The sequence below is a fragment of the Betta splendens genome, chromosome 7 (genome assembly GCF_900634795.4).
Source record: "Betta splendens chromosome 7, fBetSpl5.4, whole genome shotgun sequence".
In the NCBI taxonomy this organism is placed as follows: domain Eukaryota; kingdom Metazoa; phylum Chordata; class Actinopteri; order Anabantiformes; family Osphronemidae; genus Betta; species Betta splendens.
The window spans coordinates 5,125,998-5,153,391 of NC_040887.2; the positions used below are offsets into that span (position 1 = coordinate 5,125,998).

The window sequence follows — 27,394 nt, forward strand, 5'->3', positions numbered from 1 at the left end:
AGCAACAGTCACTGTAAATAGCCATACAATCATTGTGTTAGTAAAACCCCATGTAAACTGCTATAAACCAGTTAAAAAGAAAAAAAAAAAAAAAAGATTTTTAACTCAGACACAAAAACATTTTATTAAAAAAGGAACATTCACTTTCACAGAAAAAAAGGCCATGAAATCGAACAAAATTTTTAGTGGAGTGTATGTTCACACAGTTCACAGCCACAGGTCAAGCTGCAGCTCCTGAGACAGGTGCACACATTTTGGTGTGCGTCGCCTTCTAATCACCAAGCACCCACAAAAGTCTTTCCTGAGTTTCCATCATAAATAAACTTAATAACCGATCAATCTGCGGCATCGTCAATAGATAGAAAAGGCTCCACTTTGCCTCTTTTTCTGTCCATTCAGCTTCAGCAGCAAAACCTCCAGAGAATCAAGTCCTGGATCAATATTGGAAATGGCTCCTTGAAGCTCAAAGTGAAGAAGGTGCTAGTGGTCGCCCAGTGCAGGAAGGAGGTCAGCTGATGCTCCAGTGCTGCATGAGGTCGGCGGCATTACAGTGGTTCATCTGAATCTGGCTTCCTTTCAGCTGCAAGCATTTGCCACTGCTAGGATTCTTCAGAAGATTGTCCTGTGGAATAGTTTCAGATGCAAAATAAACATAAAGCCAGAAGGAAAATTTGATAATCACTGTCGGCTAATTCTCAAACTGGAAAATAAAATAGGTGTTTCTAGACTCCGCCAGTAATCGACTTTACCTCTGTGAAGACCCACTCCTGCTGCGGTGCCACACTGGTCCCCTTCCCTTTCAGCTGGCACAGCTCAATCTTGACCGGTTCGGACTGAGGTGCGGCCTGAAGACACAGCTGCTTTCCGATGTTGTGGCGCAGCTCCTTGTGGGAGGTGTATTCAAAGTACTGGAGATGAAAAACAAGCCAATTAGTGGCACGACCTCATCGCGGAGCATCACATTACCGCCATGTGCCAGTCTGCCGCCGTTTACCTGGTTGCCTCCCATGTTGTGACATGTGTACATGATCACAGGTTTACCGCCGTGGTTGTTCTCGCCAACGTCCAGGCAACTTTGAGATCCCAGATTTTTTATCTAGTGCAACCGCACAAGCAAACAATACCAGTAAGAAAACTTTAATATACACGTAACATTTATATTTTTAAATATGACCTACTGCTCCATGTTTCTCTGGGTTGAGGTCTGGAATGAAGACCTCCGGGTAGACCGTGTCCAGGTACCAGGAGAAGTTCTTGCACTGCAGCCCCTCTCTCAGTTTCAGGCGAGCAGAAATGTCTCCGTACTTGTTCTATAGGAAGTGGTGGTGATAAAATATTAAAGAAATAAGAAAACAACTAGCATCCATACGTTTTTAATGCGTGAACACCGTTTCTGGTCACACAGACCTCTTTGGCCATGTTGGCAGCTATCTTGTTGCGGCGGTAGAAGATGTTTTTGTAGTCGTCCATCCAGACTTCAGCCAGGCGCACTTGGTTGCGAGTGATGACCTCCGTGCCCTTGGGGAAGGTGTGGGGGCTCTTGTTGCGGAAGACGTGGCCCACTATAGAACACGGGATGATCTCCAGCTGACCACCACATTGCCAAACCTGATAATCACGTTTCACACAGATAAGGTCAGACTCTGGGTTGATGGCGTGAGGGGGACTTCCGGTCGGATGTAAAACTTGATATAAAGACACCCACCCTGAATGACATCTCCACATTCTCACCGCCCCAAATCTCCATCTTGTCATCGTATGTTCCAATGTATTCAAAATACTTCTTGGAGATTGAGAAAAGACCACCGGCAAAAGTGGGGGTTCTGAAATTTTAATTTTTCCAAGTACAGGATTAGTCACCCAAATGATTGCGGGCGCTCCAAGTGAAACCAACACGAACCTTCTTACTTCACAGGGTAGGTCTCGTCCTTGCGTAGCTTCCTTGCCTCTTCAGGGATCCCCTCCCAGCCAAAAGTCAGGCTCCAGTCAAAGTTTCCTCGGTTGTACGCGTGGCCGTTGGGCACTGGCTTGTGGAAGCTGAAGCTGTTCAGGTCAATGGTGGAAATCTCGGGGCTAACCACGGCCGTGGGTTCCTCAACGATGCGAGCCAACAGGGGCTCCAGCCAACCGTGAAAACACTCACCTGTAGGGCAGGAGAGTCAAACATCAGCACAGCTGCATTATGAAACATTAGCCTCTCTCTCTCTCTCTCTCCGTGTGGTATGAGTTGTTCTGTGCTGCTTGTGTCCTACGGTGTGCGTTCCCTCACAGTGTGCGTCGAGGAAGGTAAGAATTTCGCCCTCGGCAAACTTTGCACCCAGCAGCCTCGCCGTGATCAGGCCCTTCCTCTCCGGCTGCCGCAGAATACGCACGATCTTCAGCCGCGCCACGAACTCCTCCAGTCGGGCCTTCAGGTGCTCTGGGGCAATAAAAACACCAGCCCGCCGTCAGTGAAGTCAATTATGTGGTTAATTAGTTATGATGCGGTCTTTTTTATTGGCGGCGTGAGGCTCAGGTGTTATTTACTGTAGCATCCTCAGATGAGGTCATAGATCATACAAAAATGACAGCTCACAGGACAAACCCGTTAGAACTTTCCTCATACCAGCAGAACTGGGAAAGGCTGCTTTCTGGTATGTTGGCTGAACTGGCGTTAGAAACACTTCAAGCTTCATAAGCCAAGTTTTCTACTAACGTGCTAAATTAGTGATGCAGTGTAAGTGTTTGTGTGATGAATGTTGGCAGGATAAAAAAAAAAAAATCTAACTGGAGGTCAGCTCTGCCAGAAGAAGGTGGCAGTGATGTGGAAACACTGAATGCAAAACTGGGTCGCGCTTCCTTTCACGTTCACAACCACAAAGTAACACACTTTTCTTTTGAGTTTCCATTTGCGTGAATGTGAAGTCAGAGTGACTAAAAACAAGAAGGTACGGTTTTGTACAGTAGAAGCCATGCAAACAAAAAGGTGAGCACAAAACCTGAAACTGAAACCGAGAGGCTCTTTCATTATCTTCTATCGGAGGCTTTGCATGTAAAGACAGAGGAGCTGTGTTGGAAAGTAAAAGAAATTCATATGTAAAACATTAGTATTAGAATGAATGATTGTCCCTTCTGACCTCAGTCGCACAGTGTGTGCTTCTCTGCTGCCTCTATATTTACACAGTGCAGGTGCTATGTTTGCATGTTACTTAGATAAACCAAAGCCAACACTGCGCTGTTAATCAAGAGCCCATATATAACCCTTTCATTTCTCTGGTGCACACACGACCTGAAACAGCATGTTTGATCATACTCCTCAGTTCTTTCCCACCTGCCGTACTGGCGTCGTCCACCAGGATGATCTCCTTGAGCAGGACGGCGGGGGACGTGTGCAAGACGCTGAAGACGGTGCGGAGGAGGGTGGACCAGGCCTCGTTGTGGAAGACGATGATGACGCTGGTGGTGGGCAGGGGGGGGCAGCGCCGGAACTTCCTCTCCACGCACCTGCAAAAGGCCAGGATGGAAAGAGCCGCGCGCGAGCCAGAGTCAGAGCCGAGGCCTTGGAGCGCCACGCACGCCAGAGCCGTGTTTACAGATATTCAGGGTGTGCACTCAAACCCTTCAAAGAGCAAACAGTAACGGGCCGCGTGTTAAATAATGCCTGTCGTGGCTTTCACCGCTTTTACGTCACGTATTTGAGCACAGACCGAGTATTCAGACGCGTTTGCTGCTGGGCTTTGGTGGTAAAGTTCACCGCACAACGATGATTTTGCAGGATAGTTGTGAACTGAATGTAAATAATTTACCACTGTGGGCATGAGACCGAGAGCACACAATAATAATAATAATAATAATAATAATAATAATAATAATAATAATAATAATAATAATAATAATGCACTCACTCTGGGGGCCTCGTGTCGTCGCCGAGGCCGCGGCTGAGCGAGATGCGGTCGCTGGCGAACTGGTTGAAGCAGTGGCGCGTCATGCCGTCCTCCCGCTCCTTCGCCTCCTCCGGCGTCAGCTTGTCCTCGGGGAACGCGTTCCCATCAGCCCCCGGGCCCGAGGGGTCCTGCGGCGGCCTCTCCAGGTGAGGCCTGAGCTCGGCCCGCGTGTAGAAGCCGGCCGGGCAGCCGGCGTCCTCCGTGGGCCGGTCCTGCGGCGAGGGAGGCAGCGGCGCGCCGATCTGAAGGCCCAGGACCGCCTTCCGGACCATGCCCATCACCTGGTCCCGCTTGTCCACCAGGTCGCGGAACCACGGGTCCGCCGCGGGGGAGGAGGCGACGTCCTTCTGGAGCACGACCAGCACCACCATGAAGACGGTCCCCGCGAGGAGCACCAGTTTCAGGGGGGACATGCGGCGGCGTGGAAACAGACGCATGATCTGTGGGGAAAAAGAGTAAAACATCCAGGGATGGAGAATATTTCATGCAAAGCCCTCACGTCTATGTAGCAGCTGGTCCCGCAGCCTGAAAAGGAACTGGACAAAAAGAACCCCCTTAAACCTGTTTGTGCGTTGCTAAATGTGCCATAGCAGCGGGGAGCAGCCAGCTCAGCTCAGCTGTTGCTTAAGGAAACGATCCCGAGGGGCCGGTGGAAAGAACAGGGCGGAGCGTCAGCGTGAACAAACACGCCACACCTCCCAGCAAACACCTGAACTCCACCGGCCACAGTCCTCCAGGACCCACGTGGCAGCAGGCGGGTCAGCGCACGCCGGCTCCGGGTCCCAGCCCAGCTCTGGGACCAACGCTCCCGCTAACGCCTCCACCTCAACAACCAGCCGTCATCTGCTACAGGAAGCAGAACCGGCTACGTGGGACTGTGCTGTGGGCCCAGTCCGGGCAGACCAGTGCACAAACTGGTCTCCTCCCAAGCAAAACAGGATATTTTGACACCTACGTGTCCTCAGGTGACAAGTGTTCAGTCGGGGCCTCACTCTACGTCCGTCATGATTAATTTACGGCCTCCTCAAGCCAGGCTGCTCCATAATTGATTAACAAGGGCGTCTTTTAGAATCCATGAGAGCAAAACAAGCAGAGGACGGTCACAGCTGAGTGTGATGGGGAACTGGTCGGATCAGAGGCGGCACCAGGACAGAGAGAACGGCATTAATGCTGGACAGGTCGTTATGTGTAATGGGTGTCTTTTAATTGTTGTCACGAGGGGGAAAAGATTCTTTGGAAGAATTAGACTTAGAAATATTTACACTTTTTTACAGCTTTAATAATCAGCTGAGAACTGAAGCGGGCAAACTGCTGAGTGCTGTAAAAAGTCACAGACCTCAACGCACTGAAGAACAATGAAAGAGGAAGAGCGGGTTCTTTCATTGACTCTATGCGGAATCACTTCAAACTGACGAGCAGAAACTTTGACGCGTGATTTCTATAGTTCACAAACAGCCGAAACCGCACAGTTAACGCCGCAGCGCGCACGGCAAAGCGGCGCGACAGAAAACCGATACTGATGGATTTCGATACGTTCCAAACGCGGCCGCCACTTACCTTAAGTTTCCGAGTCGTCGCCGGCTACACCTGTTCCCGTCCGCCTCGCAAGCGCTTTATCTCGTGGGAGGCGTCGCGAACAGTCCCGCTGCGGGTTGTCCAGATTCTTGAAGATGTCACTCTGAGCCTTACGCAAACCCGGATCCAACACTCCCGCGGCCCGGCGGCTCTGTCTTTGAACCGAACAGGTGCCATTTGTTTAATGATTAGCTGAAGCGGAGGCCCCCTGCTGGCGGCGCGCGCGACCCACACGCGGTAACGGGCGAGAACGCGGCTTTCACCGAGAGCAGCAACACTTCCTGCTTTCACACGTCACAGTAACATCGACGCGCTAAAATAATATTTAGTGAATATTTTATGAATAAAATAAAATAAAATAAAATAAAATAAAATAAAATAAAATAAAATAAAATAAAATAAAATAAAATAAAATAAAATAAAATAAAATATGTGGCAGCTACAAGTAGTAATAATGTAGGTTTTATTTGTGATGCAGAAATAACATCCTAAAAACAAAATGTGGATTACAAGCGCATCCATGTTCCCATGTCACAAGCCTAACACTGCTTTTGTGCGTTTTCATCAGGGATTAGGAGGAATGTATGTGTCTTAATTAATGTTCAGTGTCGAGTGTTGTAAGTTAACATTGCCTTCACCTCAACAAAAATTCATTATTTATACGCAAGCAATTAAATACTCGCTCCTGTATCACCCTTTTGAAACTGTAGACTGATATATTCAGAAAAGGAGAAGGAGGCATCGCTCAGGTTACTGTCATAGGGGGGAATCTTGATTGCACACTGCTGATTGACATGAAAGCTAGAATTAAAGCAACCAGTAAGCGGGCCAAAGCTGCTGTCAAATCAAATGAAGTTTAACTGTTGAGGTAAACAGGTTATATATTATTATATAAAGCATCTGAATATTTTATTTTGAATATGCTTAATTATAAACCACAAATGAACAATATGGAGAAAGATCACACAGTGCCCTACGTTTCTATTATTATGAACGCAGCTCTCATATCAGTTATAGAGATTATTAGACTACGTGAGAATTAACAAACATAACAATCAAGGTTATTGTAAAAAACAACCATTTATTTCCTTCTAAAGGGGTAACTCAATCATCGCACTGCTTCTTAAACTTGGCAAAATTCATTTTTGAATATTATTTCATGGCAGAGGGCAAGAGAAAAGTAGCTTCCTTACAGTATGTACCCTATAAAGGTAAGGTTTGTAGGCTCAGACAGAAAGGTGAGCATTTCAACACCCGGTGTAATAGTACTTCGTTGAAGCAATCATGAACTTCAATGAATCTGACTCCACGTTCACGGATTCAGTTCCTTCTTCAGTACAAAAGTAAAGCGTTGTTTCAGTGCGGAAAACATAGTGAGTATTAAATACATTCATATGATCATTGTTTCAAAAGGCCTAATTTAGGGGGACTTACAAGCCTCCATGCACCAGACACCGTACAACCGACTCGTGTTAAATACTCTTATGTAAAGTTGTGAACAGTGGCCCATGAAGTGGGTGGACCTTGGAACTGCATAATCTCAAGGCAATACTTGTGAGCAGAATTCCTGCATACAGCTAATCCTGACATTATCAGGGGTTAGTTTACTTTGACACATTATAACACAATCCAAAGTTACATTGGTAAGCTTTTGCTTTTGCTTATTCACGTTCAGAATGAAACCAGCCAAATAAAAACAATCACAGTCCAGTAAAAGGCGCTGAGGAAATTATTCTCTTCAAATGATCCTTCTGACACAAAGAAACCAGGAATGGAAACAACTCCAGAGAATTATATAAAACATGCCTTGCAGCAACCAGTTTGGCAAGAAAGCATTGTCATACAGTATCATAAAAACCTCACAGTGAAAAGTTACAGTATGGCCCTTTATAGATAAAGATCAGCATTCATTTATAGGTGCACACATCCATACTCATTCACCCATACATACTAAACTCACACACATATAAAAAAAAAACAGTTTTCTAACCTCTCCTCAGTACCAGGATACTAATGTGTCACCTTCATCATCAGGTCCATAATAAAAGAAGGGTCCGTCCTTAGTTTCATACTTAGGAGCTGCTCAAACAGCCTTGGTGTCAAGACTGGAGCTAATCACAGGCTGGAAAATGCAACGAAGGCCCTGATAGGAAACAATAAAGTCCAAGACAAGGTTCCTGTGAGTGTTTTCTGTGTGTGTGTGTGTGTGTGTGTGTGTGTGTGTGTGTGTGTGTGTGTGTGTGTGTGTGTGTGTGTGTGTGTGTGTGTTCCTTAATGCAAACATTCACAACAGTGACGTTACCGTGGCCTTTGCTGACGCATGATTAATAAATTACTTCATGTAACTGTACTTCAAACAGAACCACTCGTGCGTGGTTCATCACAAACATTTGTTCTTTGGTCATTTTCCTCCATTTTGTTGTCCTTGCATATTTTTAGTGTTTGTCTATCCACATGTTTTCCTTTTTCTTCACAAGTTCATCACAAAACATGAAAATAAATAACTTCAGATTAAGATACACTTGTCCTATTGCTCATAAACACAAGCATAGCCACTTCAATCCTAAGGCAACTGGGCTTCGTGATGTCGAGCAGCTTGGGAAAAAAAGCCTTCAAACGTGAACAACATCCTATGTGTGTAGCGTCCGAGTTCGTGGAGGCCGTTCGGCCTCGTCGCTCCTCCATCAGCGTCGCGCGCCGCTTCGGTGCTCGCCGCCTCTGTACAGTTTCTGTGGCGCCAGCGCAGTGGGGGTCGCTCCGCGGTCGGCCTCGTCCGCCGCTAACTGCCCGTGGGACCGCTGGTGAGAAAGTACGTGGTCATCTCCCCCTTCCCCTTCACCTTGACCACGCCTCGACAGTCCAGCTGGTACCCGTTGTTGACCAGCACGTGATACAAGTCTGTGGTCACCTGAGAGAGGACACACACGGTTTTTATATCAATGAATATAAAAAATAATTAAAACAACAACTGTTAGAAACAATTATTAGGTTCAACCCTGTTATTTTCATGCATATGGTATTTCCACTTGCAATACCCCATATTGAACAACAAGGGGCAGCATTGATCTATTAACGCATGACAGCGTTTGGGTGTTACTGTATTACCATATTTATAAATGCGTGTTAAAATAACTATCATTGTCAAAAAAATAAAGCCGCTTTTCTGAGAAACAATAACGTTGCCTGCTGCCGTGCACGCTGGGGAACGGCATGTGCTGACAGAGGGTTCCCACTCAAGGGCACTTCTGCAGAACAGATGTCTGAACCCAACACCTCAGGCTGGAGGACTGATTGGACTGATGTCAACAATACGTTCGGCCCGGCCCGTTCAGGAGCGACAGCCGTGTCGTACAGTAGGTAATATGTGAAAGGAACGTGACTGGCCTCACACCTTCGTCTCACAGAGGCATCGAACGTCACGATGACTAATTCAGGTACTGCAACTGTACTAGTATTCAGTTAACAAGACCTGACACTGTTAGCATCAACATGAGGCGTTCCAGAGAAAGTGTGTCTTCGTGTGTGCAGTACCTGGATGTAGTCTGGGACCCCCGTGCTGTCCATGCGGCTGGCCACATTCACTGTGTTCCCCCATATATCGTACTGGGGTTTCCTGGCTCCAATCACTCCTGCTACCACAGGCCCCATGTTCAGCCCTAAGCAAAAACACCGTGGCTGTATTAAATCTACATTACTACAGCTGAGGAAAAATAGCCTCCTGGCCGCTCCAGGCTCACCTATCTTCATTTGGAAGTTGTTGAATGAGTGCTCGTTTATGTACTTCATCTGCTCCCTAAGCCTCATGGCGTAGTCGGCCAAGGCCAGGATGTGTGAGCGCCCCTCTTTGTCGTACGTGGAATCGTTGAGGCCGGAGGCTGCCATGTAGGTGGAGCCGATGGTCTTGATTTTCTCCAGCTGACGGAACCTCTCCTCACTGATGATCTGGAGACAAGTCTGTGTCTGAGTAAATGACCCAGGCTAAAGCGGGACTTCAGCTCAAGGTCAACAGCAGAAAAAAAACACACATTTATATTGCATTTGGGCATTATTGCCCCACATGTTTCCTCTTTTCACCTCATCAAAATCAGCAATGATCTCATTGAGCAGCCGGAGACACTCGACTCCCTCGTTGTTAGCCTCGAGCTCCACGTAAAACTCCGAGAAGTTGCTGATGGAGGCGAACATGACAGCGACGCACTCGCACGACTGGTAGTACAGCTCATCGTTGCGCCGCTCCCGCGCCAGGAAGTGGGCCGCTACGTCTTTGGGCAGGATGTTGTGGAGCAGGCGGCGGTTGTACGCCTGCAGCTCCTCCATCTCCTCCTTCTCCTCCGTGGCCTGAGAAAGAGGCCGAGACGGGAGATGCTTTTCTGCGCACAGGTGCCGACTCGGGTTCAGGTTTATTTGAATGATTTGAATTGTTTTGTGAACCTGCAGTTTCCAGAGGAAGTCAAGGCGCGCGGTCGACTCCACCTGCTGGCCGTGTAAGTAGAGAGCCAGAACAAACACCAGCAGGATTACTGGGGTCATGACCTTCAGGGGGACTTTGGCCACATTCTGAAAGCTAGAAAATGAAAAAAGGAGACAAATGAGCTTTTGTATGAGCGGAAGATGTGTGAAACATAGAGCAGTTGTTTACCACTGTCCTGTAGATTCATTGAAACCAGGCCTGAAGAGAGAAAAGTGGTCGACAAATTACATGAGTCACAGAAATTTCATAGTACAAAATAATTCATCTAAAATAACTTACTGTGGAAGGGAATCGTTAACAGGTGGTAATTGCCTAAAGGAGAAAAGGGAACACGAGTTTAAAAAATAGGACTTAATGTGTGAAAGTAGGTCTTTCGTAATCAAAAGCCTATCATTATGAATTAGGCCACATCAGACCCACACTGCAGTGTGATGAAACATGCGCTGGACTATGAGGGGGGATGTGTCAGTGCGCGTCAGTGTTCCTGACAGGAGACTCACAGGGTGTTGGCAGTGACCAGCAGGTCTGCGTTGTCAAACAGGGCGACCTGAGGCCACTCCACCAGCAGGAGGAACGTGAGCTGGATGAGCAGCATCAGAGCCAGCTTGCCGATGCTGCTGATGTGGAGGAACACGGAGCAGGCCAGCAGGGTCAGCAGCACGCTGTAGCTGAAATACTGCGCGACAGCAGAGCACAAGAGGGAGGTTTGGGCCAGAACTCCGAGGCGCTTCGACAAGGAGCCGCGCACGGAATCGTGGGACTGACCTCGGGGAAGTGGCAGGGCAGGGCCTGGCCGGGACACAGGGTCACGCCGTCCGCCGCCGCCCTGGTCAGGTTGTGCAGCAGGCACAGGTTCACGGAGGCGTTGAGCTCACGGGCCACGCAGTCCTGCAGTTTGTCGGTGCTGCAGCTGAACTGCGGGGAAAGGAGGAAAGTGTCCGTCGGACAAAAGAATTCTGACTCAACTCCCAGATCATCACGTAACATGTTAATGAGTCTCCAACAGCCGCTACTGGTTCTATCACCGAGGTATCAACGGTTTTACTGCCAATAGTTGGACATTATCTGACTGATGATGGGAGTCTAAGGATAAGCAACAGAATAGCTTGATGCTGGAATAACAACAATCCTGCAGGCGACTGGATCGGCGCGCGGCTACGGAGCAGCGAGCACATTCCACACAGACGGGAGCTCAGCGGGACACGGCCGAGGGTCACGGATCGACGCTCCTCGCGGTCCATTCAGTACGTACAGAGGAGCCACGCGTCCCGAGCGTCAACTGCTACACGACAGAGACGGCGAAAGAGGCGAAGCGAGGAGCCTTCCCTACCATGTTAGCACAGGAGGAGACGAAGAGGAGGAGGATGGTGAAGACGCCCACCAGTGTGCTGTTCGTGCGTGACTGGACAATTTTCCTGGTCACAGTCTGCAAGGCAGCTGGAAAGAGCTGGAGAACAGGCAGCAGGGACACGAGCAGACAAGTTATTACCATTAGAGGTCCAAGACTTTTGTCCGGAAATGGCCTCGCGGGGAATATGTGGAGCGATTGGGAATTGGGGATCTTACTTTGATGCAGGAGTAGATGGCGCAGATGAAGAGGAGGTTGGAAAGGATGAGGAAGATGCTGATGTAAAGGCCGAGCATGAGCGTGGTTCTGCAGAAGACAAGGGCTCATTAGGAAGTCGTTAAGTCATCATAAGCTAATCATAAGCACATTTCCTGTCCACATTTCTGTATTACTGAGAAAGTGGAAAATTACGAAAGAACTTACGGACTACTTACTTTGGAAAAATGATAATCTGAACGAAGCAAATGCAACAGAAAACGAGGAGGGTGCAGGCGACGTACCCCCCGAAGCGATCGTCGACCTTCAGTGAGTACTGAAAACAAAACACAGGAGACAATGTTATTTGATTGGGCCTTTGCCACATTTGCTAAAAACTTTTTAATAAACCACCAACCTTTTTCTCAAGGTCGTCGGTCTGAAAGGTGAGCAGGAACTTCTTGACGTGGTCTTTCCTCAGCTGGTCAATGCTCCGCGCGTCGATGGCCCGTCCCAGAAACTCGTCCACCTCGTCCTCGGCGTTCAGGGCCTCCTGAGTGCAACGGCTACGAGGCGGAGGGAACAACGAGTCACCGTGTGTGTGTGTGTGTGTGTGTGTGTGTGTGTGTGTGTGTGTGTGTGTGTGTGTGTGTGTGTGTGTGTGTGTGTGTGTGTGTGTGTGTGTGTGTGCAGGAGGCTTTAAGCTCTGACAGGGATGACTCAGGGCTGATTCGGTATTAGCGCCGGGTTCAGTCTGACTATCTAAAACAAACAGTGGCGGCTTTGAAGTCAGACCGCGACAGTGACAGTCTGCCAGTCATCCGCTAACACCAAAAGTTGCTCAAATAACAGAGAACGGGGCCAAAACACTTACTTGTCTTTGCTGGATGCTTCGTCGATGCCCTGAGACAAACGGGGAGGCGGTCACGAGGAACGGGAACAAAAACCGGAGACAAGACGTGCAAAAAGAGGAGGCGAGAAAGAGGAGAGATTATTATGAAGCCACAGTAAAACTGAAAAATAGACAGAGACTCAGACATGTGCACAGCTAATCCCTGAGAGCCAGGCTGATGTTTTAATTAACGCTCAGAGGCTTCAAATTACACCCTCTTTGCCCCCAGGGCTCAAACCATCCGAGATAGAGAGGACAAAATGAGGAGGAGGAGGAAGGAATGCAGCAAAGAAAGGAAATGAGATGTGCAGCAAAGAGAGAGGGAGGGAGAAAGTATGAGATCAGAGTCCCTAAGAGGCGGCTGGAACTTCTGTTTAAATGATCCGAGAGCAGGTGTCACTCAGGAGCCCCCCGCGTGTCTCACCATCTGCCGGTACACTTTGGACTCCTTCATTCTGGAGAAGGACCGGTCCGGGACCCAGCGCGGCATCGCTCCCTCCGCAGAATTCTCCCGCACTCGCTGCATCTTGGCCATCATGGCTTTCTCCTCTTTCTGGAAGCGGAGAATCTCCCATCAGAGAAACACTCGGTGACAAACACGGTGTCCTGTCCAGGTGAGGCGCCGTTCTACTGCTCGCGTGAAATATAGCAGGCGGGCGACATTCTGGGGTGTGTGTGTGTGTGTGTGTGTGTGTGTGTGTGCGTGTGTGTGTGTGTGGCCTGACACTCACCCTCTTCTGGCTGCAGCCCAGCACCAGGAAGGTCTCAATGCAGTGCTCCTTCAGGTACGCGTTCCTCTCGCCTCCGAACCCGGGCTCCACCTCGTAGTCGCCGTTCAGATACTGCAGCGTGGCTTTGGTGATGTGAATACGTCTGCGCACACGCACAAACACGCCGTCTCAGACGCTGAAGGGCCCTCGGCGCGGCGGGGCGGGAGGGACTTACCCGGCTTTGCCCCCGGCCTCCATCTGGTTGGCGAGCGTCACGTCGTTGGACCACACGTCGAACTGCCACTTGCGCAGGCCCAGAACGCCGCAGTGGACGCGGCCGCTGTGGATGCCCACCCGCATGTTCACGTTCACGCCGGTCACCTCTCGCACCAGCCTGCAGACGCACACGCACGCACGCACACACACACACACACACACACACACACACACACACACACACACACACACACACACACACACAGGGTCACGCCGCGTTCTGCTTGTGGGTCTTTTGGGGCCTTATTGTGCGTTTGACTCACGAGATGGCTTCAATCATGTCGACTCCCATCTCCACGCAGCAGTGGGCGTGGTCGGCCCGCGGTTCGGGCAGTCCGGACACACAGTAGTAACAGTCCCCCAGAATCTTAATGCGCAGGCAGTGGTTCTCCTGCGCAGCACATGTAAAAGCAGGGCCTCAACTACAGCTGAAACACAGCACGCTCATGTCCAACACACTGCTCTCCTGCATAATTCAGATGAGTCATCAGTCCCAGCATGGGCTAATTGATGTGTTACACAATGCTGAAGTAACCCCCTCCCCTCACTGCAGCTTGTTGCACGGTTGCATAAGCAGCTGAGGGTCCAAAGTGGGGAGTGGCAGCGACAGGTGCCGGCGCTCACCGAGGCCAGCTTGTCGAAGCGGGCGAAGAGCTCGTTGAGCGTCATGACCAGCTCCTGGGCCGTGCACTGGGACGCCAGGCTGGTGAAGCCCTCGATGTCGGCAAACAGAATGCTGCGGGAGAGGAGGGAGAGAGAGAGAGCGAGAGGGTGAGGACGCCGCCTGCTAGTCGCGGTCGCAAGCAGCGGAGGCAGCCATTGGCTCAGCTCTGGCTCTCATCATCCAGGCCAATGTAGGTCACCTCCTCCAGCCCATCCCTCTGAGACCCCCCCCCCCTCCTGTCTGCATGCCTTTCATTGCTAACTTTTGATAGTAATAAAAGGCGAGGATAAACAACAGCACGTAGCAGAGCCACCACAGAGTTCCAGCTGAAGGCAAAGGACGGCGCGACTGCTCGTACCGTGAGGTCATCCATCCAAAATTACCCACAGCCGCTCTGCATGTTCTCCTGGAACCATTCGTAATTATAGCCTCTGCTAGAACCTCTTGTCGCCATCTCCACTACATCTTGAACATAACCCTTCCTGGCTCAACAGTATGTGAGCAGCCACCTGACTGGGTTATTCCCAGCAGGGGGGGGGGGGGGGGGGGTCAGTGAACGTGACGCCTGCCTCCAGCTTGAGCCTGTGTCAATAAACAACTACATGCATAATATATGCTACAAGGGAGTTAGCCATAGGAGTGAGTCTGTAGGTGACACATCAGTCGGTGGAGGCTTGTGACACCAGTCCTTCTGAGTTGCTATTAGATCCACATCTGTGTGTTCATCTGTCGTTACCTCACGTTGTCGTGTTTTTGGATGTAGATCTTGTGAAACATCATATCTTCCTTCTTGGCGTTGATGTCAGCCTTCATCTCCATAGCAACGTGCTGTGGCAGCACGGACAGCAGTAGGCGCTCCTGAGAGGGCGACAGTCAGAGGCAGAGAGTGAGCGAGCGAGCGAGCGAGAGAGAGAGAGAGAGAGAGAGTGGGAGGGAGAGATGGAGTCCATTCATTTTCATTAGGCGTGATGTGATTCACCCCGCCTTGGTGGTGTGTGTGCGTGGGAACGCGTTAGTCACATGGAAAGGAGTGGAGTTACATGTTACACTCCAGAACATATTGCTGACCTCGAAAGCTGAGACAAACAAATTAGGCTCGAAAAAAGGAGACGCAGCCCTTTTGCATTTGTGTGTTTGGCTTCACTACAAATGTGCTGCCTCGCTCACTCATTTGCTTGAACGTAGGAGTGTGTGTGTGTGTCCTTGCAGTTAAATCAAAGTAGGGCTCAAAATCCTTTTTTTCTACCAAAGTGGGGCCCCACAATGTTAAAGGCCTCTTTTAAGGGGCAAGATGTGATTTTAGGGCTGAGGTTATAATTGTGTTTTGGTTCTGATTGTGCGTGCGTGCATGCGGGTCCGTGCCTGCTGCTGGTTCTCCCTCTGCAGGTGCAGTCTGGCCTGGATGTATCCCCTCGTCTCCTGAAAGGCCTGTCTCTGGGAGACCTCTGCAGGGTAGTGGGTGCAGATCCCGATCATGTTGGTGCACAGGAAGATCAGCACGTTGGCACTGGTCTGGAAACGTACAAACAATCAACACAGAAAAGAAGGGAAACAAAAACATACTGTAAGAACGCGTCCAAGTATGAACGTGTCACATCGCAGGAATACAGTGAACTCTGCCTGACCTGGGTGAGGTCAATAAACACGATTGATAACGCAGTCATAAGATTTACTGCATGGAGAAAAATTCCTGAAACATCTGAGGGGCGATTAGTTGTGATCTGGTTAGAGGATGACCGTGGCCTCGTGGTTGCTCTGCAGGACAACACAGGCCTCACGTTGCACTGGGAAACGACAGACAGGAGGCCCAGAGGTGAAATGCATGAAGACGCCGTGGTTCCAGGTCTGCTACTGCTTGGGCTCAACGTTTACATTGCTAAATGACAAAGGGGGCATCTGTCCATCATGTCTCTTGAAAGACACATAAAATCTCCCAAAACATCCACGACGGACAGCGAACAGTGTTAAAAAGCTGCGGGACTTTCATGTAGTTCGTACTTTAAATATTTAGCCCAAATAAACTTAAGCAGCTATTAATGTGACAGCGTATGCGCCGTTTAATCAAGGTAGGTTGAAGATGAAGTGATACAAACTGTAAAACCGCCTTTTGTTGGTTTTGAAGGGTCATCGACCTTAAAAGCATTCCTCTGCAGCGCTGGATGTGTGTGGCTCAAGTCTGTTAGTGATTTCTCTCCTCAGTCATCCACAGCCAAGGCTGAACATCAGAATAGGAGCCCCGAGCTCTGGACTTCCCCTCCACACACACACACACACACACACACACACACACACACACACACACACACACACACACACACACACACACACACACACACACACACACACACACACACATTCTCTCCATGTTTGGAAACACACTCCAGCCTGGGAAAGTCACTTGACCCGTAGCCTGAGCACAGAACGTTTCCTCTGAAGATAATTTCATTAATAAGGTGAAAAAGACAAAGAGAAGCAAACATTACGACAACATTTCAGTCATCTTTAGTAACAACTGTACGACAAAAACTTGAGAAGCCAATCCCTGGTATGTGTGTCACTGAGCTGTGGCTGTTATTGTCAAACCAGTATATATTTGTGTTTCAAAAAGACGGCGAACGAGACACGAAGAGCTCAGATAAAGGATTAGTGGCTGTATCCGCGCATATATCACATAGTTTTATGCACGAGTTGATCTTTGCAAAACATGAACAAAAATGTAGGACACGTCAAAGTACTGAATCATTACACAACCGCTGAAGGAAACTCAGATTTAAACCCATGGAGCGATACGATCGGTGACAGATCCTCTACCGTGGCATGAAGCGGCGTTTACACTGAATACATAAGACTTCGGCCTCTGTTGTCACAACAAGATGGATCCCATCTCCCGGCCTGTGCTCCAAACAGAATACTATTACAAAAAAATTCCACTGTGTGTGAGCAGCGCGTCGGCGGCAGCGTCCCGTGCACCGCGAAAACAAAGCGGCGGTGAGTAAACACAGACGGCAGCAGGTGCAGAAGCAAATGCCCATCGCTGACGTAGCTCCAACACAAGAACGAACAGGACGGAACAACTTTGGAGGATTCGGGGGGAGTCGGATCTGGAGGGAGTCGGGTTCTGAGACGACCGGGTTCTGAGGGAGGAATAGGATAACAGGGAATGGCCGATCAGATCAACATCATGGAGAAGCTCCAGGATCCTCGTCCGCACATTGAAGACGAGGCGAGTGGGACGTCCACCTGCGCTCTTCACACGACAGCCTCAACGACTGCCCTTTAAGAGCGGCATTCTGTTTGTCCTGCTCGTTTAGCAATAAGCCCGTTGTGTTCTCTAATCATGGCTTCTTGATAAGTCCTGCATCGTTATGTTACAGACCACCGGCGCTCCGTGTTGAGTGGCTCTGATACAACCTGATGGCATTAATCCTGGACAGATGGCTGTGAACGGAGTGGGCAGATAAGCGAGTTACCGGCCTGTCTGAGACACGGGGCCGCCTGCAGTTCCCAGCGCTTGTCAGCATCCACTGCCGCTCCCCAGTCGCCCCCATCAAATACAACGAGCACCGGCTGAATTGAATATGTGTGTGTTTGTGTGTGTGTGTGTGTGTGTGTGTGTGTGTGTGTGTGTGTGTGTGTGTGTGTGTGTGTGTGTGTGTGTGGCTCTGGGCTGGAGGGTCTCACGTCCTCCACCATGTTGTGTTTATTGCTACTCTTCTGTCACTCGAACCCCCCAGACGCCCTCATGCCTCCACCTCCAGCCCTTCTCTCCATCGGCACGGTGGCGGCCTCTCTCTCTCTTGCTCTCTCTCTCTCTCTTTGTCTCTCTCTCTCTCCAGCTTCACCCACGCCGCCGTCGCGTCCCACTCGCGTCTCGCGGCCGCATGTCCTGCACATTTTTGGCCCCTTAAGGACGAGCCTCATTCGACATTTACTTAAGTGCGAACCTCTCGGCGGCGAAGTTAAAAGAAATCCAAACATTGGCTTATAAGGCGCGGCTCCCGCCCGCCAAGGTGCTTTATGGGACAAAAGGCAGACGGATCGCATGTTGAAGGGGAGGGAGGGGGGGATGGAAAAACAAAGGCCCTGCGTCGTCCGTCACACGCGAGCGCGGTGGAATTGACGGCCACACGTCGCAGGTGATTGTCTTATTTGCGGCTGGAGATAAAACTTACAGCACAGTCACATGGTGCATGGGTCAATAAGAGAGCGAAGGCCTGGTGAAGTGCACGTGTTTGGTCTCATCTCCAGGCTCAGCAAAGGCGACAACGCGCACGCTGTCACTTATTAAATAAAGGCATTGTGCGGTAATCACTGCTGGGAGACACTGAGCAGTGTTTGAAAAGGCCTGATGAGAACTGAACTGTAGCTTGACTAAAGCTGAAGATTAAACAGTAAAAGGCCACAGCTTCATCCCTCCAGTCAACACACAGGCTCCTGGGACGCCGGCCATGGCGGACATGGGGACTCCTCTCCAGCACATGACCTTTGGTAAGTTCTGCATCCAGAGCTTTTAAAAATGTCTAACAGAGAGGAAGAACACAACGTTTGATGCCGAACGGTAAAAATAGACAATGCTGTGAGACTGCGGTTACTACAATGCGTCAAGCATGCAAGAAGCTTACGTAACTGAATGTGCCAAACCCAAAGTGGTCTCCAGCGACCGGCGGGGCCCCGGATGGATCTGTGTGAAACGCTGAGGCGAATTCCACAGAGCTAAATAGAGTTGACGCTGCGCCGCACATCTGTCGGGAGAAACACACCCGGAAATAAACCCGCGCGTAAATGAAAGCAGAAGGAACGTCTGCAGACACGGCGGTAATGAGCGAGGCCAAGCGTCACCGGCGGCTCCATGGAGCGCTCCTACAGCTGATTCTCCCTTCTCCCGCACTTCCTGTTTACAGCGGACAGGATTAGGAGCAACAGAACGCCCCCAGAGAACGACCCCAGGATTATTTGTTGCTGTAGTTTGGCTACTTTTGAGTAAAGTCGGTCAAAAAAAATGCATGAACGTGCGTTTCGGCTGTTTTATTGCTTCGGTGCGGCTCCTGTGACAATCCGGACCTCCAGCCGTCGGAGGAGCTGTTGTCTTTGTTCTGTCTGGTGTGTGTGTGTGTGTGTGTGTGTGCGTGTGAGTGTGTGTGCGCGCGCGTGTGTGTGTGTGTGTGTGCGTGCGTGTGAGTGTGTGTGTGTGTGTCTGCGCGTGCGTGTGTGTGTGTGTGTGTGTGTGTGCGCGTGTGTGTGTGTGTGCGCGTACGGATTCAATAAAAACAACTCCATAATAAATTTGCTAACTTCACCCCTGAGAGGTTTTAGATTTAGCTGAGGGAGCGTCCTAGGTTGTAGGTCTGTTCTGGGAAGTACAGCATATTGTAAATACAGTATTGTTGCCAAGACTCCCTTTTTTAAACCTTAACTGCTCAAATGCGTTAATAAACATCTTATTCACCACAATACACAGCGCAGACTTTGAATCGTGGTCGCCTGCTCGTCCTGTTTTGTTTCCTGACAGATGTTTCTAATAAAACAGTACGTACCTCATACTTGCATCTTTAGTCACATTTCCTTATCAAAATTATTAGTTGTTACTTTTATTAAAGGCGCCAAGTTGTTACAGGAGCGTTACACACAAGTCCATAATGAGAAGCGCACTAGTGTGTGCTTGTCAGCGATCCGGTCAGGGTTTGGCTGGATAGATAGGGGGGGGGGGGTTGCAGGCCTGGAGACAGCGCTGTCCTCCCAGCTGTGTCCTCACTAACCCTTCACTTCCTGCCGGCTCACACCCTCGCAGCTCCAGCCCCAAACGTCGACTCGCCGAGAGCACAAGAGCCGGCTAACGACCCCAACAGGCCAGTCAACCGGCTCCATTATCTCCTCCACTGGTTCCTCTCACTGATTGGACGTGATTCAGCCCTCAGACCTTGAACTGTGAGCTAAACGGCCAGGAATTCCCCTTCCAGCTAGCGTTCCTTCCATTTCTAGGCACAGCGTGACCCAAGGCCACTGCTGAATGTGAGTGAGATGCATCACAAATATCAGGCGAGAACTCTAATCTAAATCTAGAGAATGTGTAAATACCTGCTGGGCCTTAGTCAATAAAAAAGTCACAGAACTCGATTTGTTGAGCAGTGTAATGTCGCTAAATGCTGAGTAACGTAATTAAGAGAGACATAACTCAGCGACATAAAGATAAGATGTGTGAGACTATGAAGCTCCAATAAAGCATCTGATAACATTCATCCCAGTTTTAAACCGTCTTTCCCTGTTCCGTCCACTGACCCATACACAATATTGACTTTTACTACAAAGCATACAGATCAATAGTGGGGCAAGTACAACAGGTTATACTTTAAACAGGAGGAACACAAGAGCAGCTTGTTAGACTAAACCTCTCCTCGCTCGTCCATGAACGGCTTTGACAAAGCTGAGCTGTTACTTAACTCATGCATTCAACGCATCCGCCTTTAGGGTCAACAATCCGGAACATCATGTGGCTGGAGGTGTTTGTGCAGCCTCATCGGCCCAAGAGCGGTTCAGCAGACGGATGCTGAGGACGTCATGGGACCAGCGTCGGATCCAGTGAGAATCAGCGACTCGTTGGCCTCCACAGACATTTAACGATGTGCTTTTCTTCCATTTCAGCTAAATTATCTTCTTTAAGCATCTTAACTGCACTCAGGCACACATTTGAAGAGCAGGGGGGCGCTGGGCCCGTACACTGACAGTGAACCTGTTTGTTAATTAAAGCCCGACTCCAGCGCTGGACCCTCACTGTGACACGTGCTGTTGCTGTTTTAACTGTGTAACTGGAACTGGGATAATGGGATAACAGACAGCTGGCTGCCGTGACAGTGACCTTGGACAAGGAGCTGCTCACCAGCGCTGGGCTAGGCTGTCCACCCTTCCAGTCCAAGGGCCTCCACGCCACTCAGATCAACATTTAACACCATTAATGGATTCCTAATATACATCGCTTGGTCGTCTGGCCCAGCAATTCAGCCCTAAATCCCTGTATTTACTTTTGTGCATAGCCAAACTATTAGTAAACCATGAGCTATTATTAAAAGCCTGCACTTCCTCATCTCCAACTCACACACTCTATTATTAGCCTGGCTATTATTTCTCTTATCATTGGCTGTATTTTCAGAGCAATATTTCGCTTATCTCTAATCCTAATTGCTCCCACCCATGGTGGAAGTTATCCGGGTGTGTATCATTGCCTCTGGTCGTAATACAATAAGTGGATGAGTCACAAACGCTCTCCTTCTCTGAAAGGAGGCTGGAACTGAAGGGGGAGCTGATTATTTGAGCCTGTGTATTGTTTGGCACCCACAGTGTCTAATGATTGCTTCTCACCACTCGATAGCGGCTGAGTGAGCGGCTCTCGTCCATGCAGCTCGGTGTGTGCATGTTATGCATAATGATGTGTGAGGCCTGAACGCCAAGTCCACTGAACGTACATCAACATCAGCCACTGGGATGCATTAAAAGTCTGGATGAAACACATCCCCATCTAAACCAGAACCGGAAAACCAGAGGAAACAGAAGAAATTTTAATTTAAATGTGCTCATGCATGTAAATATAATAACATGTGACCCTCCTTTACTTACGATAATTATCATAATTATAATGGAAATCATTTGCAAAAAAAGAAAAATATATATATCTTAGGGTAAATTATCCAAAAACAAACAATGCAATATACTGTGATATGCACCAGAGGCTGAACATAATGTAATAAAATAAAGTGTTTTTACTTTCAGTATCACTCCAGGGTATTAACCTGTCGTGTGTTAGTATCAGATAATGTCATACTTTGTATGCAGGTAAACATCCTCTTTTGTTTTATTTTGATGCCCTGCAAACACTGTGGCCAGAATGTGTTACGCACACCTGAGTCATGCCTGTGACATTTCATTGATAGGTATCTTATTTGCTGGGACCAGTATGTTTTCACTAGTAACACATTCGCTGACCCCATAACAATCTGCCACAGGAACAGGTTTTTCCCAGAGCCGCATCAGCAAATAATAACACTGCATGTGCTGGACCACCAGGACTTCTCTCCTCTCAGTACAGCGGCCGTGCTCCGCTCCACGCTGGCCTTTGGTTTCCCAAATACACGCCGGCACCCACAGTGCAGCCTGTTTGGTTCCTAACACACCTCTATGACGGGTTGAACTCTGAGACAATAGGAGACAGGAGAGACTGACGCGGAGCGGGACCGGTCGTCTCACCTGGAAACGAGTGGCGCTAACGGACCCGTGTGCGTAATATGAACGTATGAAGGCATTTTTAATGCTTTAAGTGGTGACTTTTAAGTGTTGATCTTGTCGGTACGGGAGAACACCTGTCAATAATTACTTGGCAACTGACGCCTCTCCTGAACAAACGAATACGTGACTTATGGAGTCCCGGTTCTTCGGCGCTGTCCATTTCAAATCAAGACGACGGGCGCCACCTGTAAGAGTGAAAGCGATCCGTCTGCACGGATCCGTGCCTGCAGGACGGCGGGGGCCCGACCGGAGCGCTGAGGAGGCCCTCATCCACAGAGGCAGAGGCTTGAACTCAGCCCGCTGTGAAATGAAAAGGCCGGTCGCCTGAGAGGGACGTCTCTGTGGGAACAGAACCATGACTCATAGGAAAAAAGAGGGAGAAAAACAGGGATGACACTTGCTGCATTTTAGAGGCGGGTGTGTCAGCTCAGCGGCATCTCGTGAGCGGTGGGGGGTTCTGGCAGCAACCTGTTGATACCGCGGGCCCACTTTCGTTCCTCGTTTGCCTCTCCTTCGTCTCCATTAGAGCGGAGGGACGCCCCCGCTCAGAACTGGAGCGGGCCGTGCCCCGGGGGGGTGGTGTCAGGGGAAACAGCCAGTGGAGGGGTGGGCTAACCCCCCCCCCCATGCCCACTGTGGGTAATGGCCACTTAGCACGGCGGCTCGCTGAACCGGTGCAGTCAATTCTGCCGCACTCAGAGCCGCTCCGCAGCCGACGCTCAGCACTGACGGTCGGATACCACAGTATGTGGAGTATGTGGAGAACAAGGCCGACCGACACCGTCTCCGACCGGCGGGTCATTTCTTCATTTGACATTTCCCGTTTACTTAAGTCAGAACAAGCACGTCTGACGATGTAATTGTAGGGTCTGGGAACTACAAGTGTGCGTTTCATACTGCGCTCGACACCTTTAACACATTATTCAAGTCGCTCTCTCCAACTGAACACTGTTAACGGTTAATGGTGAGACTGTGATCATCATTCGGCGGTTTTGGGGGGATTCGCACAATGCCTTCAATTCTGCACTCTGGAATAGTTTACATCCTATTAATAGAAGACACCCTGTACACTTTAAGAAGCCCAGCCAGTAGCTGGCAGCACATGGAAGAACATACACGGGCTAAAGTAATAAAGGCATAGTTCCACTGTGTTGGGAGATGGAGTTATTGCAAATGACTAATCCTGTTTATATGTTTTCCACAGCCTCCAATATGAAGAAGTAATCATTCTGTTTTCCGTTCATTTCATTGCACAATCCCAGCATCCCACCCCACCCTGCTTCATTGGAGCACAATAGCCTCCTTGTTTAAGGAATTGCTGCTGAATGGCACCATGCTACATTATCATGATATTCCACAATGCAGCTAAACGGGCTCAGTCAACCCAGATGACCTTCTACAAAGCCCAGCAGAGCTGCCAGTGGCTGCCCCGGAGCACAAAACATGGGCTCATTAAAAATCTCATTTGAGAAGCTGCCGGGATCTACAGCACCATCTACTTTTAGTCTGGCACCTTTGACATGGAAAAGTGGTGGAGGAGACTGGATAGTGTTTGTCCTATATCGATGGGGAGAGAAAGTAGGACGTTTGCACCGGCGAACAGACACAACGCTGTGCTCTAATGTATTGTTGTGTTGTGTTCGCAGACATGCTTGGAATCCGTCAGAACCTAAAACAGACGTGGGACGAATTGAAGTGAAGCTTTGTGATGAAAACCAACCAATGACTACGAACTACAAACACCACCACCCGTTTTTTAAAGAGATTCTGCGGATTCTGTTCACCAAAGGAAGACCAGTGGGTCGAGGATGATCTCACATTAACAGACACGTCCTTATTGGAACTGTGGCCAGACCAGTGCAGAGTAAACAATGGAATTCCCAAGAAAATCTTTCTCCGCTTTCCCAAAGCCCAAGGTGCTTTGTTCAGACGGGTGATCTGGAAGACTATAACCAGCAGGAAAATGCTGAATTGAGAGAAGACTCAAATGATGGGTGGAAAACTCAATAATAATTAATTAATTGAATCACTTTTTACTCATCTTCGCTCTTAACCCTGTTTCCCTTTTTAAAGGACGACTCGACCCTAAACGACCTCTGACCTCGCCTCAGGTGCTCGCGGCCCCCTCGGTCTCTCACCTGTTTGAACACGAACTTGTCCTCGCGGTTGAGCTGCCACGCCGTGGCCACGTGCACCGCGGACAGCGCGGCGCCGCTCAGCACGGCCGCCCTCATCCGGACCGGCAGCAGCGTGTAGATGATGTAGACGAAGAAGACGGTCCACCACACGCCGTCCGAGGCGCTGCGCGGCCGCACCATCAGCACGCCGAACACCTGCACCGCCACCAGCACGCCGATCACCAGGTAGCTCACGATCCACATGTAGTCCTGGTGGAAGCCGTTGCGGTTGCACACCACCATCATGCACAGGAACAGCGCCATGGCGACGGACAGGAGCAGCACGTAGGCCACGCGCGGCGCCGGGTGGACGCAGTGGAAGACCACCATGATGCCGCACACCACCACCAGCACGCCCATCAGCATGGTGAGCGAGCTCTGGTTGAGCCTGAAGAAGTAGCGCTGGTACAGGCGCTCCAGCTTGGCCGACTGGAACTTCTTGGACTGGAAAACCCACAGCACGCGCGTCCAGCAGTCGGCGGCGCTCACCGCCCCGCGGCCGCCCTCCTTCGGGTCCGCGTCGCCGTCGAAGCCCAGGTCCACGGCCCTGGGGCCCAGGTCGGCGCCGGCGCCCAGCCTCCTGCCGTAGTGGTCCTCCTGCCAGCCGCAGCGCAGGCCGAAGGCGCCGGCGCCGGGGCCCGGGCCGCAGCGCGGGCGCCGGGGGGCCGCGCCGGGGGGCCCCGGCTCCTCAGGGTCCCGCAGGCAGCTCATGTAGCGCGCGCCGCACAGGAAGGCGCCGTCCTTGCGCCGCTTGCCGTTGCGCTCGCCCCACGCGGTCTTGCGCTCGTCCGCCCTGCCCACGAAACGGCCTCTGGCCCACGACATCCTGCGGAGGAAGCAGCGGAGGAGTGAGGCGCTCCGGGCGGCCCGGCAGCGGCGGCGGCACGATGCCCCACCTGCTTGGGTTTGAGTGTGTGCAGCGGCGCCGTTACTTCATGCCAGTGGCGGTGGGCGTGCACCATGAGCTCAGACCGGCCACCGGCAGCACGGGCGGATCTGTGTGGTCAGCGTGACAGCCCTTTGGGTCTCCTGGCGCCTCCAGACCACCCGTCTTCCTGGAAACCACACACACACACACACACACACACACACACACATACAGACACATCAGACTGAGCTCACCTGAGGGGGAGGAGGCTCCTCATAAACATGAAACAGATACATTTGTGACAACTGTACGTCTCCAGTCACTGCACAGGAGACTTACGGCCGCTCCATCACTGCGTCGCTGCTCCATTCGACAACAAAGGCCAAGTGAGTGGGCACCATCAGAGATCAAGGGCTCTGCGCTCCACATTAAATTGTCCATGCTTCCCCCATTAGCTTTGATGACTCACGCGCTGGCTTCGAGCAGCCCGTGTCAAGGACACTGCTAACCTCTAAACCTAATAAGCGCCTCTGCCAGGCCACAACAGTGTCACGCACACACGGACGTGTTTATAATCAACAGCAGCTTGCAATATGAGTTGCTCAGGCACCACACGCAACACTAAGGGTGAGCGCAAATACACACGGTTCACGGCTTGGGCTTTAAATCTTTCCCTCGAAAACACAATATTTTCAAAATAAAACCCTTTATATTCTAGTAAAACTACCACAACGGTGAGCGTGATTGTTTCCTGAACGCATCACTTGATCGTATCACCTACTAGGGGGACATTGAAAACACGTGACTCGCGGCAGGAATAACCTCAGCCCAGGTCTCACCTTTGATACCTTCACGAGCTGCCAGGCAGCGGCACGCGCGTCTCATGCTCCACATACAGCACGAGCCGCTTCCCGCAAATGAGGAGGACGCCGCTGCTCCCGCGCGTGTCCATTTGACCGTGACCTGCGGCCGCATGTCTCCCAGCCGTCGCACGTGCAGAGGCCTGGGCCGTTCGGTGCCGAGGCGCGTTACATAACAGGACGCTCCGCGGAGCCTTCGGGCGCAGCCGACGTCGCTCCGCGCGTGCCCTCGAAGCGCAGGCACACGCCGCACATGGAGACGGTGCGCGTCTGGACGAGCCGGAGTCAGAGCCGGAGTGTGCGCGTGCTGCATAAGAAACGCGTCTCTAACTTATCCGGAGAGCAGCGCTGCTCCGATCCGGCAGAGATGTGCAGTCCGGCTCAGGTCCGGACTGGTGCAGCGATAACTGGGTCTATATGGGCTACACTGGGCCCGAGTCCTTCGAGATGAGCGTGCACGTCACTGTGTTTGGACTCCAGATGGGTCACCGGACGAGAGGAGGCTGGTGAAAAGGCAGTGCGTCAGAATGCGCCCCGTGAACAGGCTCCTTGTGGGTCATTGTGATGTTCGAAATGTGTAATTCAATTGTGGCTTCTTTAAGGATCCGCGCCTGTATAGTGTGTACAGGTATTGTTATGGACGCCGCATCAGAAGAACACTGTTCCAGCCCACAAGTCAGCTGTTGGCATTTTTCCGCCTGCTGGATCCTCTTACTGCGTTTCTGCTCCGCCGACATGCAACAAACTAACATTGTGTGGAGCAGTTGCCCAACGCAGCCGCGGGAAAAAGCTCGAGAGAGGCACCGGACTTACCATCGGAGGTCCGCGTTACCGGAGTGAGTGTAACACCGCAGTGGAGCTCCACATTAGCGCTGCGTGGACACTTCCCGCAGCCGCCGTCACGCGCCTTCGGATGCGGGTTTCTCCGTCCACAAAGAGCGAGGGGGGGAAAACTGCGGAGTCGTCTGACCGGACAGCCTTCGCTCCTCCAGCCTGAGCTGTAGTACATTCCCACCAGCGCTCTCTCTCTCTCTCTCTCTCTCACACACACACACACACGCACACACACACACACACACACACACACACACTGCATTCCCAAATCATGAGCACAGGAGTCCCCCTAGAGGTGCGACCGCGTCTTTGCCTGCACAAGTTATA

General features: G+C 50.6%; 2 protein-coding genes across 2 annotated transcripts; both read right to left on the reverse strand.

Moving 5' to 3' along the window:
- Positions 1 to 105: 105 nt before the first annotated feature.
- Positions 106 to 8,210, reverse strand: galnt6 (UDP-N-acetyl-alpha-D-galactosamine:polypeptide N-acetylgalactosaminyltransferase 6 (GalNAc-T6)). The gene is made up of 11 exons (XM_029155781.3): positions 5,481 to 8,210; positions 3,885 to 4,363; positions 3,311 to 3,483; positions 2,270 to 2,419; positions 1,909 to 2,143; positions 1,706 to 1,823; positions 1,408 to 1,608; positions 1,179 to 1,310; positions 995 to 1,096; positions 750 to 908; positions 106 to 622 (listed from the first exon to the last, which is right to left on the reverse strand). Exons 2-11 carry the CDS (start codon positions 4,358 to 4,360, stop codon positions 509 to 511), a joined length of 1,860 nt encoding a protein of 619 aa, XP_029011614.1. The 5' UTR covers positions 4,361 to 4,363; positions 5,481 to 8,210; the 3' UTR covers positions 106 to 508.
- Positions 8,211 to 8,214: 4 nt separating this feature from the next.
- On the reverse strand, positions 8,215 to 27,265 carry LOC114858479 (adenylate cyclase type 6-like). The gene is made up of 24 exons (XM_029155780.3): positions 27,047 to 27,265; positions 25,402 to 25,560; positions 24,467 to 25,331; positions 15,417 to 15,566; positions 14,791 to 14,912; positions 14,015 to 14,126; positions 13,654 to 13,781; positions 13,350 to 13,508; positions 13,136 to 13,277; positions 12,829 to 12,957; positions 12,387 to 12,415; positions 11,931 to 12,078; positions 11,752 to 11,849; positions 11,536 to 11,623; positions 11,300 to 11,416; positions 10,735 to 10,884; positions 10,470 to 10,645; positions 10,249 to 10,281; positions 10,138 to 10,167; positions 9,930 to 10,062; positions 9,573 to 9,836; positions 9,236 to 9,440; positions 9,030 to 9,154; positions 8,215 to 8,406 (listed from the first exon to the last, which is right to left on the reverse strand). The coding sequence occupies exons 3-24, from the start codon at positions 25,328 to 25,330 to the stop codon at positions 8,278 to 8,280; spliced, it is 3,531 nt and encodes a 1,176-aa protein (XP_029011613.1). The 5' UTR covers position 25,331; positions 25,402 to 25,560; positions 27,047 to 27,265; the 3' UTR covers positions 8,215 to 8,277.
- Positions 27,266 to 27,394: the final 129 nt, after the last annotated feature.

Excerpts from the sequence above, each read along its gene's own strand:
- galnt6 (XM_029155781.3), bottom strand. The coding sequence starts at position 4,360 with ATGCGTCTGTTTCCACGCCGCCGCATGTCCCCCCTGAAACTGGTGCTC. Across the intron at positions 2,144-2,269 it reads TACCTTCCTCGACGCACACT|GTGAGTGTTTTCACGGTTGG; the intron begins GTGAGGGAACGC and ends CCTGCCCTACAG. Across the intron at positions 623-749 it reads AGGAGTGGGTCTTCACAGAG|GACAATCTTCTGAAGAATCC; the intron begins GTAAAGTCGATT and ends ACTATTCCACAG.
- LOC114858479 (XM_029155780.3), bottom strand. The coding sequence starts at position 25,330 with ATGTCGTGGGCCAGAGGCCGTTTCGTGGGCAGGGCGGACGAGCGCAAG. Across the intron at positions 15,567-24,466 it reads ACAAGTTCGTGTTCAAACAG|ACCAGTGCCAACGTGCTGAT; the intron begins GTGAGAGACCGA and ends GTACGTTTCCAG. Across the intron at positions 9,441-9,572 it reads TCATTGCTGATTTTGATGAG|ATCATCAGTGAGGAGAGGTT; the intron begins GTGAAAAGAGGA and ends ACTTGTCTCCAG.